The sequence below is a fragment of the Dendropsophus ebraccatus genome, chromosome 2 (genome assembly GCF_027789765.1).
Source record: "Dendropsophus ebraccatus isolate aDenEbr1 chromosome 2, aDenEbr1.pat, whole genome shotgun sequence".
Taxonomy (NCBI): Eukaryota; Metazoa; Chordata; class Amphibia; order Anura; family Hylidae; genus Dendropsophus; species Dendropsophus ebraccatus.
The window spans coordinates 171,366,759-171,380,120 of NC_091455.1; the positions used below are offsets into that span (position 1 = coordinate 171,366,759).

At 40.4% G+C, this 13,362-nt stretch overlaps 1 protein-coding gene across 4 annotated transcripts in view; it reads right to left on the bottom strand.

Annotated features, from left to right (window-relative positions):
* Window positions 1-271: 271 nt before the first annotated feature.
* PLEKHA8 (pleckstrin homology domain containing A8) overlaps window positions 272-13,362 on the bottom strand; it is a 35,569-nt gene continuing 22,478 nt past the window's right edge. For 2 of the 4 annotated variants that reach the window (XM_069958713.1, XM_069958716.1), the window contains exons 6-14: window positions 8,268-8,308; window positions 7,414-7,568; window positions 6,472-6,670; window positions 4,670-4,755; window positions 3,994-4,052; window positions 3,000-3,130; window positions 2,733-2,803; window positions 2,418-2,479; window positions 272-1,889 (exon numbers count right to left, since the gene is read on the bottom strand). In XM_069958713.1, coding sequence (XP_069814814.1) covers window positions 1,692-1,889; window positions 2,418-2,479; window positions 2,733-2,803; window positions 3,000-3,130; window positions 3,994-4,052; window positions 4,670-4,755; window positions 6,472-6,670; window positions 7,414-7,568; window positions 8,268-8,308 — 1,002 coding nt within the window. In that variant the 3' untranslated portion in view covers window positions 272-1,691. The other 2 variants (XM_069958715.1, XM_069958714.1) reach the window with 2 other exon arrangements.

Genomic DNA, 13,362 nt, shown 5'->3' on the forward strand with positions numbered 1-13,362 from the left:
ATTATCACAACTCGGGGGGAAAAGGAAAAAGGACTTCTGGTGGGGGTCCCGAGGCCGGTCCAGGCACTCTCCGCAGGAAGAGATAAGTGCCCACTTGTTTTCAAATTACCCTCTGCCGGATTTTTTAAATCCCCTGACTTCTCCTTTGAAATAAAAAAAATTATGTTATTGTATAAATAGGTTCATCAATACTTATGTCCATGTTTTTTTTTTCTTTTCAGTATTCTGATTATTACACATTATCTTCAAACAGAGACCCAATACAGGAAATAAATACAATGATTTATTAGGAAAGTAACACTTATTATAAATGATGAATTTTAAACGAGTCACATAATGACAACTAAAAAAACAACAAAAGAAGTCATTGATCTTTGGTCTCCATGAGAAAACAGTGACGGGTATGAATTTCATCTTAAATTATTTCAACTAATTTAGCATCTGTTCCCATGGTGTTAATATTATCAGCTCGTCTGTAGTCGTCCTAGAGTAGACATACCGTACATACTTTCCTATAGGTCATAGTTTTCCACTTGGTTTTGCTCAACAGCTGGTACCCGAACTCCTTCCTGCAACTGAGAAGTGGTTCATCGTCTGGCTTAGGCCTGCAGCGTCTTCTCAGCAGCACGCTTACAATCTCTCTACAGTAACCTGATAGCGGCCCCAGCAGTATAAGTATACAACACCCTGCTAAACTTGAGATACAGACCCTTCTCGGGCATCATGTGGCAGCTGAATTTCCTGAAAGAGCTTGTTGTTTGAGAAGAGGCAAAAATAAGGTAGTTTACCGATACACATTCAGCGGAACACAATGCCCTATTGCACAGATGCTTGAGGCTGATGATTTACCTTGGTATTCTGCATTACTATGATCTATAGCAACCCTCAACATAAGTTATCTGGCTTAAGATAACATCCATTCTCAGAGCAACCCCTGTCCATACGGATGACATAGAGGACCTTTTCCCTTTTAGTGCCCATTGCAGAGGAAAAAACGAGTCCATCAGGAGCATCCCTTATTATTGGGGTTTATGTAGCCAGACCTGCTGGGCTGGCTTCAATGTGGAGAGGGGTTGTAATGCTGAAATAAATATGATAAATACAGAAAAAAGCAGTAGACATAGTAGCAATTTAAAATTTCCCATTTATGAAATACACTTCATAAAGCAAAGAACTATAGCCGTGCTATAGCCAAAAAAGCTGGAAACAGCGTCCTGAGAGTTGGGATTACATTGGAGACCATAGTAGTCCTATACCATGAGGGTGAGACAAGTTTCCAGCAGAGGTAGGTAAGCTAAAGTAAAACTTGCAGATGACAGAGGACATAGAAGTCACATTTGTTCCCAAGGAGCTGAGTCAGTCAGTAATCCTGTAGAAGAACATTTCTATATACTTAAAAAAATGGCAATATAAAAGCTGCATCCTGTCAGTTATAGGTAAATCTATAAATAAAAACCTTTCAGGATTACAATGAACGGGTCCTGTCATCATGACTGTGTTCAGGTTCCTCCAATACAAGACAATTCTGACATCCAAATCTTGTGAATTACAGAAGAGTGAATGCTGGAGGTGACATCTATCCATGTATAGTACACTCAGGAGACGGCCCATTCACCTTCCATTTAGTGCATCGGGTAAAATGGATTAAATGCTCAGGATCAAATCCCTAAACTAGAGTCCTGTGTGAGTGGTCATACCACTTCGTCCGAGTCTAGACCATGTTCTTCATACAAAGTGTCCAAAATATTGAGTTGCTTCTCCATAGCTGGGAGGTAAATGTTCAGGTCCCTCATCATGGCATCAGGGAAGGCGTCATCTTTCTCATCTCCCTCCTTGACAGTCAGTGCAGCCACAAACCCCTCATATGTTGGGGCCGCTCTTAAGGCCAACTGTAAGAAATGTAAGAAATATTTGTAGAAGTAGCGTTTTCAGGTCTTTCGCAATAGCGGTCGTTTGAGATTGTTAACGATTATGCGAACGATAATCGTCCGGTGGAATAGGGCGCTTACTATGAGAGTTCTCCTGGTCGCAGTACAGTTCTCCAGGTCACAGTTTTACTGCCTTACTGCACTGTAGTTATCCACTGTGACAAAGTGGCATACTTTGCAGGGCTGCCCAGTTTATCCTTTGAGGAATCAGAGGCCGAAAAGAGAGAGAATTCTATAAAATGGTTAAGCTGGTTGTCCAAAAGTGCACCCATTAACCAAAAAGGTGAACTGGCAAACAAAATTATCAAGACTTTTCACAAGTAATGCTTAAAAAAAAAAACCAACAAAACAAAAACAGACCTATGCTGCCATCTACAGGCCTAAAACAGTACAGCACCCTCTTGGACAGCTACTTCTTTATGTTCGCATCCCTCGCCCATTTAATATTACAATACCCTGTCACTGTTACAATACAGATAACATACTTACTGCAAATACACCTCTAACCACCCAGCCGTGATACTGACGTAATGTTTTACCATATGCATTACCTGAAAAGAGAATAGTTGGAGAAAAGTCACTTCTTGCTTTTCTATACAGGCAGAAAAGCACAAGGGCATATAAATATGAGGTGAATGTATAAGCTATTACATATAGGAATCTCACATACCTTGGCTATGATAATATGTAGCCTTTGTAAACCGCAATGTGTTCAGCCAGCATCACAGTGCCTGCCGATGTATGCATAATAAACTGTGTCCAAACCATCATACATCATACACACTGTAAAGATTTCCCACTTACTTAGTGCTGTCTGGATGTTATTTTCACCACGTTTCACTTCAGTGAGAAATTGAAACAGAAACTTTAGTCCTCTGGAATTAAAAAAAAAAAAAAGAAAGTTAAGATTCTGTTGCTTGTGTGAAGCATTCATTCTCAAGACCGGTGGAGGTCCTACAGGTTGGACTCCTACTGATAATAAAGTGATTGCATATCACTTGTTCTGGTTCTGGGAATCTGGCCCCCACAAGCTACTAAATCTATTGGGGCAGCCCCACACATTTTTATCACCTTTTCAGCCACAGAAGGGCCTCAGTTGCAGAATTCCGAACTTGTGACAGGTTATTATTAACTTCATGGAGAACGATCTTCTGAAGGGTTGTCAATTCTTCCTTATTGGTTATGTATTTCTGATTTATTTTCTGAGAAAGTAAAATAAAAACTAATCAGAGCTGAGAAATAATAATTATAATGCAGGTTAGCAGTGGTCCACACATAGAAGATATCTGCAGGTAAAAGCCACGAAAAATTATAGTACAAGAAAGGTGAATTTTACTGGGACCCAGTATATGCTTATCTCTACTCAAGGTTGGTGATACATTTTACTTCACCCAATAGCCAGGGCTCACCTGTAACACTATAAATAAGACCTAGCTTTCTGGGCTTAGATATTGTAGCAGTAAAGAACAGCCCTGCCCTATTTCTCTTGATTGCATGTATTCTAAATGGGGAGAAAGTCTCTGCTAGGCTCCTCTGGCCATGTCAAGAAGAGAGAGTCAAAAGAAATTCAACATGCCCGATCCTTCTCTTCCCCAACACTAGCTATTAGAGTCAAGTTGAGAGACCACCATACCCTTTTAATGGTCAACTGGACCCAACAAATTTGGGGTATATACATAGCTAATGTGTATAGCCCTTTTAACAAATAGCGTAAGGTTAGACTAGGCACTATGCCTATGCACCAACAAGTGGCTCATGTTGTATAATAAATCTGCACCATTAAGCACACCTTAATAATTGCCATCCATTATTCCACAATATTCATCCACTGTACTAAAAATGTTTGTTACCAAACAGCTCAGTAAATGGGTGATAACACTACAATTGCCGCTATCAAGATAAACAACAAATAATGCAGCTGTGACAGCATAGATGAATTATCCATTCCAGAGCTAGTCATCAGCCATACTGGGATAAAGATGGGCGAGTCTACACACATCTACAGCAGATATGGAGGGATTAGCATAATCATACACTGAATTCTAAAGACTCATTCTTCTCTCACCTTTATGTTCCCGACAAAATCCATTTTTACAGGTGCAAATACTGTTGGTCCAAGCTTGTCTATGGAGAGACAAATAACATTACCAAGGCCGTTATTCCAATCCATAAAGTAGCTTTCCCTTTTGAAGTTTATTAAAAACCACAACTTGATGAATAGAAATGTTTGCAATGCTAAAAGTCTGAAAAAAAGTTATTCACTCTATATGCCTCATGTGAATAAGAAAAAAATGCTGCATGGCAGATGTATATTGGCTTTATGATGTTGAGGGAATGAGATGCCAAAACACCATATACTACCCACCATGGTGCACTAGGATCCTTATGTGTAGTACTGAGCATCCACCTCTCCTGGCATGGATATAAGGCATCATACCTGAAACCTGACTTCAAAAAGTGCAGCTTATCTGTATTCTGCTTGGTGTTGGCACCTGTTCTTGTACTTTAGTTGCACCTATAAAAGTCTTCTGATGTGTCACTGAGACAAATGGGAAGATGTAATTAATATAGGGCCGGTAAGTCCGCAATCAACTGGGACTGAAGCTTCTCTAACATTTGTCCATCCCTGATTTAGACAACATAGCAGGCAATGGCGAACGGTAGTTCGCTAAAGTAGTTCCATGTAAACCAAGCCCTGAAGAAGATTAGCTTACATAACACGCTACATAGCGAACACATACCCAAAACAGGGACAATAGCATAGCAGGAATCCAGGAAATATTCTGTGGGTATACCCTCTTCATCTTCATATATAAGATCACTGAATCTGAAAAAGAAAAAAAAGACATATGTTCTTCCATCACATGATCTGTATTTGAATTCATAACTTGAACTAAGGTGTCTAGAAATGGAAAGAAAATGTATGGTGGTTATGTTGTGTTCTGAATCCAGATAAGGATCCACCATCTACCAGGTCTTATAGTTTTAGTCTGGGTTCACACTGCGTTTTGTGATGACATTTCACTGCATTTGATTCTGCTATATCATACCAATGCATTTTTTTTTATAATGTAAATCTACAGCCCACTTACCACTTTGCAGCCAATGTTCCAAGGCCCAACACACAACAAATGGAGCACTGGCTGAACACATTGGGGGAGATTTATCAAACATGGTGTAAAGGAAAACTGGCTCAGATGCCCCTAGCAACCAATCAGATTCCACTTTTCATTCCTCACAGACTCTTTGGAAAATGAAAGGTGGAATCTGATTGGTTGTTAGGGGCAACTGAGCCAGTTTCACTTTACACACATGTTTAATAAATCTCCCCCATTGTGTTTGGGGGTGCAATTTTTTTTTTTTTTCTTGGGATCTGTGGGGGTTCCACCCTCAGGCCATGTTCACACAACATAAAACCGGCCACTATTCAACGAATAGCGGCCGCAGAAAACTGACATGTCAGTTTTTTGCAGAGCAACTAGGGATCCCAGCTGGGATACCCTCAGCTGCAGCACAATGAAGGTAAAGTATTAATCACGGCCGTGTCGGAAATCGGCAAGAACAGCCGTGATTAATACTTTACTTATGTTGTGTGAACATTGTCTCCGCATGTTATCCTATGGATTCGGTATAATTAGACTATGCTTTTTCACTTTCCTATGTCAAAGCATCCTGTAAAAAAAAGTATGTAAACTCCTGCATGGCCAACCCTTCCTTCATCCGATATCTGCTGTCAGAAGGCTGCCTGGCCTCCATACACATTACATTTACGGATGACCCCACTGAAATTGAGTTTGGCTACTGTTCTGCTACTTTCTATGGACACCTTATGGGTGACATATAACACACATGCTTATATAGTGGCTTATGTTAAGAAATGCTCCAACAAAAAACCTGTTCAAACAAAATGTCAGTAATCTTTCCATCAAAATGTTATTTTTAAAGAGTCACTGTCGTATTTTTTTTTTTTTGCAGAAATCAATAGTCCAGGCGATTTTAAGAAACTTTGTAATTGGGTTTATTAGCCAAATATGCCATTATCTGCATTTAAAAAGCCTTTTCCCAGGTCCCCTCCTCCCTCCTCTTTTCCATTCACTGCAAAAAAACAAACAGGAAATTGTGACTTATTGCATCAGACACAACCCTGTCTGTTCTAGGGAGAGGAGGGAGTTAGCCGAAAGCAGAAAGCAGATAACAGAGGATTACACAACACGGAGGTGGGTGAACACTGTAATCAGAGCTCAGAGAGGTCAGTGGTGACTGTCGGAGGAGATAAAGGGTGAGGTATTTGTAGACTAACTCTTTGTTGCCCTGTTTTGGTCTTTTATTTAGCTCTCTCCATAGGAGAACAATGAAGACAGGGGGAGAGCTTCAAACTGCTTTTTCATGATAAAAATGCATTTTTCAGCTAATAATCCCAATTACAAAGTTTCTTAAAATCACCTGGACTATTGATTTCTGCAAAAAAAAAAAAACAAAAAAAAAAAAAACAATTTCACGACAGTAACACTTTAAGTAGTTTAATGTAATGAAGCATTCATGCCTGTGACTCATTGTGCTGAAAAACGTTTGGGGCAGATCTCTACTATTGCCCCCTCCTTCATCCACATTCCCTCCTCCTTCATCTTGCTGCAAGGTGCCGCTCACTGTACGTGTCCGTGTGTCATTTGCGTTGTCTTGTAGGTCATGGTCAACCAGGTCTTCTGTAGCTGGTGGGATTATGTCACCATCAACTTCAGCTCCTGCAAGAAAACAATTACCATCAAGTATCAGAAAAATGTCCAAGTTATGTTAGGTCACATGTAGTGTGCCCGTAATTACGGACCCACACTTATGGGCAGCACTATGAACCCATTCATTTAAATGGCCTTGTTCACACTTTCAGTAACTGCATACGGATGTGATCCAGGCAGGTCACAGTACAGACTTGCAGTTGTGGCACGGATGACTAGTGTCTATAGTGTGGGTCTGTGCATTGCAGACACCCTACAGATGCACTACACTCCTATGGAACGTGTGAATGAGGCCTTAAGATTATTATAATAAACATATTGTGAAGAATCAGAAAGCTAAACTTGCTTGAGGAGGAATAAAGGGATTTATGATTATAGAGTATGCCAAAGAGGAGAGAAAAATTTTGATATCTCTTAAAAAGGATTGTTTAAACAAACTATGTTGCAACACGTGCATTCTACAGTATAAGCAAAAGTTAGGACTTTACTTAAAGGGAAAGAAACAAAAGGTTTGCACACAAACCGATCTGTTGCACCAACCCAGCACATTTATGTATTACAAATTTCATCTATACCTGCAATAGAGTGCAACGGATCAGGATAAAGGTCCCTATATATTTTATACTTTTGTCGGCTGAGTTCTAGGTGTGAAGTCCAGGCTCTGTGCATCGTACACTTGTGCCAGAGTGTTAAAAAGCAAACAGACCTTCCGCTCAGTCAGTCACTGTCATCGCAGTTCAATGCATTTTTACCTCCCAAACTTTTGGGTTTTTCCTGGGATGTCGCAGGGACAGTCTCAGAAATTTCCATACCAAGGACACGAATATTTTCAATGATGGAATGGTCGCAATGATTGGTCTTCTCTATATGAGAGCCATTTTCAAGGTTATTATTCAGCTCCATTTTCCTAAAGAATATTAAAGGATTGTCAGCAAATGTCTTGTTTTATAAGTTACAAACACAAAGCAAAATGTCATACAAATATTCCAGTAAAAGTATTTAAAGGGGTTTTCCAGGCATTTTTTCATTGAAGGCCCATCCTCAGGATAGGGTATCAATGTATGATCAGTGGGGCGCTGTTTAGCAGAGGTGAGGCCCAATACAGCACAAATATACACAATGGGAATCTCCTATATTGAAACAGATATGGACACTGTTGTAATATATCAACACTGAATGCAAAATTACGCAACTTTCTACACAGTATTTATTAAACATTATCTACAATTTGGCTGGTACTTTGAGAAAGATAAGATAAGTATGGCTTTCTATTCACTCAGTGTTTGAGATAGCAGCAGAAAAGGGGAGTAAGTACATGCCAGCTGAGATTGTGGACAAAGAGGAGAGAAACCTTGAAGGACAGCTCACAAAGGCTATAGATAAAGAGGAAATCGGTCTGCAGGAAAGAATTATATAGGCTGTGTACATGTGTATAGAGAAACACATCAGATACTGCAAGCTGCAAAAGCAAGAAAAATATAGTTTTCCAAAGGTATCCATACCCTTTCAGTGCTGCTCCCTATTATAACAAAATGTTGCCAAATACAAAAATATTTTTTCTACAAATGGCTGGCTTTATAAAACTCCATCACAATCACACACTTACCTTTGTGCAGAAATCTGATTAGACAAGGTAGATCGGCGCACCTAAAAATGACAAAAAGAAAATGAATTCTAGACATCATGACATCAGCTGTATAGACTACTAAGCCGCTGTTTACTCTGTAGTATGAGGTTGTAAATGATTCGGAAAGCGCTAAATTCAAAATTCTGCAGGATTCAACTGATCAGGTCACATGACTGTAAAGCGATAGCAGAATTGTTACATTTACTTTGGGGCGTGAACAGAGAACAAATGCCAAGAAGCTCTAAATGAGTACAAGATGAGTAAGGGAACATATTGTTAACCATAAAATGTTGCTCAACAAGGCATTGTGTGTACTGATTATATTTTTGTTTAACCACCCTTGTGACTTTCAATAAAACTGATGCATGTCTTCTTTGTGTTTTACAAAGAGTTCTTTCAAAAGTGTGTCTCCAGGCCCATGAATAGCATCTGTCACCAGATCAACCTTAGAATATTATGGCATTTAAAGGATTCCCTCAAAAACAGCGATTCAAGGGTGGTGCATAAACATCCACTAAAAAGCAGACTCATGACCTTGTGTCTAGGGAACCAAAACCTTCATGGAATGAATCAAATGCACCAAGAAGTTTGATTCCATTTGTACCTCCAAACTATTAGACCTCATTTGTTGATCTGTTAGTGGGTCTGGATATATTTAATGATAAACCCTTTAAAGTGTCACTGTTGTGAATTTTTTTTTTGCAAAAATCAATAGTCCAGGCGATTTTAAGAAACTTTGTAATTGGGATTATTAGCCGAAAAATGCATTTTTATAATGAAAAAGCAGTTTGAAGCTCTCCCCCCTGCCTTCATTGTTCTCCTATGGAGAGAGCTCAATAAAAGACCAAAACAGGACAACAAAGAGTTAATCTACAAATACATCACCCTCTATCTCCTCTGACAGTCACCACTGGCCTCTCTGAGCTCTGATTACAGCTGTCAGTCACCTAGCTCCGTGCCTGTAATCCTCTGCTTTCTGCTGTCCCTCCTCCCCCCTTCCTAGACCAGACAGGGTTCTGTCTGATGCAACAAGTCACAATTTCCTGATTTTTTGCAGTAAATGGAAAAGAGGGAGGGAGGGGGGGACCTGGGAAAAGGCTTTTTAAATGCAGATTATGGCATATTTGGCTAATAAACCCAATTACAAAGTTTCTTAAAATCGCCTGGACTATTGATTTCTGCAACAAAAATAAAAAAAAAATAAAAGAAAAAATACGACAGTGACCTTTTAACATAAGCTGTATATGCAAGTTGGAAGTCAGGGGGAATGGATGGGTGGGCTCAGGCGGACGGCAATCTGTAAGTATTGTTTACTACAGCTGACAGAATTGACAATAACTCTGATCACAGCTGTTTATACATGCTATGGTCAACAGCCAAACATGGGATGTAAGCATTAAAGAAGTCATCTAGGACTAGAAAAAACACAGCTACTTTCTTGCAAAAAGAGCACCACCCCTGTGTGTGGTATTACAATTAAGTTAAATTCACTTTATCTGAACTAAGATGCAAAACTACACCCAAACCGAGGACCGCAGAGGTGATATTTCTGGAAGAAAGCAACCAGGTTTTCCCAAGCCTAGATAAACCCTTTAAGGTGCATTCACACATAAGTTCGCAGCGGATTTCACCCTGTGAGTTGCGAAGCAAATGCAATACTCAGTAACATTACAGTCTGTGGCCCTGCAGTCTCGCAGCAGATTTTCATTCAGTGAGTGGACATTAAAGCGTAACTGTCATGTTTTTTTATTTTTTATTGCAGAAATCAGTAGTATAAGCGAAACTCTGTAATAGGTTTCATCAGCCAAAGAAGCCTCCTTCTGTACTCAAGAAGCAATTTCCCAGCCTCCCCCCTGACTTCTTATCTGTGCATTATCAGGCAAACACGTCTTCATTACAGAGAAGCCAGTGAAGACGGGCTCTGCTCTCTCCATTGTAAGCCTATGAAGGGGGGAGGGGCTGAGGGAGATGAGGGAGCAGGAAGAGGTGACATGAAGGTCAGCTGTTTGTAGACTCTCTGGGCACCTAAAACGCAGGATTCTGGGGTCAGAAAGGTCAGTGCTTATCTATGAACTTACTGAGAGAAGATGCAGGGTGTTGTGCTTTGAAGAAATCCTCCGTGCTCAGTCACTCCTAACAGCCCCTCCCCTCTCCATAGCCACATAATGGAGACAGAAATCCTGCTTCATTTGATGTGAGGGGGGAGGCTGGGAGATTGCTTTTTCAGTCCAGAAGGAAACTCTTTTAGTACATAAAACCTATTACAAAGTTTCTTAAAATCGCTTGTACTGTTGATATTTAATGTTTTCAGAAAAATGACAGTTACGCTTTAAGAGGCTGGGTTCACACTATGTATATTTGAGGCTGTATTTGGTCCTCATGTCAGGTCCTCATAGCAACCAAAACCAGGAGTGGATTGAAAACACAGAAAGGCTCTGTCCACACAATCTTGAAATTGAGTGGATGGCCGCCATATAACGGTAAATAACTTCCATTATTTCAATACAACAGCCGTTGTTTTAAAATAACAGCACATATTTGCCATTAAATGACGGCCATCCACTCAATTACAACATTATGTGAACAGAGCCTTTCTGTGTTTTCAATCCACTCCTTGTTTTGGTTGCTATACAGCCTCAAACATACAGCCTCAAATATACGTAGTGTGAACATAGCCTAAGCCGGGACCCGGAGAGTGAATGGAGTGCGAGCAGGGAAGCATTTACTGTTTATTATTTTTACTGTCAGCTAATTAGTTTAATATGGCCGTCGCTACATTCTCGCATAGGAAATAAATCTGCTGTGAGAATGCAGGGCCATAGACTATAATGTTAGCGAGTATCGGAGTAGATGTGCTGCAAAACTCGCAGTGTGAACTCTGCTGCGAACTCACAATGTGTAAATACACCCTTAGGCTGGATTCACACGCTGTAACTGTGCGGCTGTATTTTTTATGCGGCTGTAAATGTGCGGGTGAAACTCCGGCCGTGGGAAAAAATAGACATGCGGCTCAAAACATACGGTCATTTACTTGGAAATCTGGTTCAACTAAAAATAACAAATAAAATGTTAAGAAAGTGCTGGAAACACCTCTGGATGCATCTGGGAAAGCAGGGAAACAGTTTACATGAATCGCTATTACCGGGGTTTGCGATCCTCTGCACTATAGCCGATGTCTCTCATGGTTAATCTATTGAATTAATAAAACACATTTTCTGTCTAATAAAGTCCCTTTTATTGTTCAATAATTAAATGTAAACGATTCCATCATTTTGCAATTAAATATACTGTTAAAATAAATATATATATAAATAAATGTATATTTATATATATATTTATTTTTTGACAGTATATTTAATTGCACAATGATGGATTCGTTAGAATTAAATTATTGAACAAAGAAACTGTATTTATTTAAACGAAAATGTGTTTTATTCATGAAATATTAATTAGTACAGAAAGCTCTATTAGCCGGTAATTCATATGCCGGCAATAGAGCATTCTGTACTAATCATCACTTTACTTTAATGAAAACATCAAATGTTTCTTCTAATTATGTTATGACAATAACATTATTAGAAGAAACATTTAGAATTATATGTGCGCTCAGCTGATTGGCTGTTCGGCTGAGCGCACATATAATGAGCCGGTCCGCAGTACAGTGACTTCATTGTGCTGCGGACCAGCGAAGAGGACACATCGGGGTGAGTATAGAGCTCTCCCCACCCCCTCCCCAGCACTGCACCCCTCCCAGCAAGGAAGGGGGGGTCAGTTAACCCCTTCCTTGCTGGGATGGGTGCAGTCTGACATCAGTCTGGCCCCCAGGGGGTTAAGGGGGATGCAATACATCCTCCCTTAACCCCTTGGGGGCCAGACTGTAAGCAGGGATCTGTAAAGATGCTGCATACTGTAAGGTGCACAACACCGCTCACAATGATGGGTGTTGTGCTCCTGTTTGTGTGTTTTTTGTGTGTTTCTCCCTTTTTGTTTTTCAGATATCGGTATCCTGTGGATTACGTCGGATTCCGTGGACTACGTCGATGACCAGCGGTTGTTCTTTGAATTTTTTAAATAAAATGGTCAATGAGGGGTGTGGGGGTGTTTTTATTTGAATAAAAAAATTTGTAAACTTGTGTCTTGTCTTTATTTCTTTACTTTTTAGACTTAGTAGTGGAAGCCGTCTAATAGACGGAATCCATTACTAAGTTGGGGCCTAGTGTTAGCCGGTATAAAATGGCTAACACTAACCCCCTATTATTACCCCAGTACCCAATGCCACCAGGGGTACTGGGAAGAGCCGGGTGCCAGTGGTCCCGGAGAGTCAAAATTGGCGCTCCTGGACCGGGCGGCAGCAGGCTGGTAAGATTTAGGCTGGGGAGGGCCTAAACCAATGGCTCTTCCCACCCTGGTGTTACCAGGCTGCTGTCGTTTGGTTTTTTAACCCGGCTGGTTATAAAAATAGGGGGGACCCTATGCGAATTTTTTTTTAAATAAATAAATAATTAAAAAAAAAACGCATAGGGTCCCCCCTATTTTTATAACCAGCCGGGTTAAAAACCAAACGACAGCAGCCTGGTAACACCAGGGTGGGAAGAGCCATTGGTTTAGGCCCTCCCCAGCCTAAATCTTACCAGCCTGCTGCCGCCCGGTCCAGGAGCGCCAATTTTGACGCTCCGGGACCACTGGCACCCGGCTCTTCCCAGTACCCCTGGTGGCATTGGGTACTGGGGTAATAATAGGGGGTTAGTGTTAGCCATTTTATACCGGCTAACACTAGGCCCCAACTTAGTAATGGATTCCGTCTATTAGACGGCTTCCACTACTAAGTCTAAAAAGTAAAGAAATAAAGACAAGACACAAGTTTACAAATTTTTTTATTCAAATAAAAACACCCCCACACCCCTCATTGACCATTTTATTTAAAAAATTCAAAGAACAACCGCTGGTCATCGACGTAGTCCACGGAATCCGACGTAATCCACAGGATACCGATATCTGAAAAACAAAAAGGGAGAAACACACAAAAAACACACAAACAGGAGCACAACACCCATCATTGTGAGCGGTGTTGTGC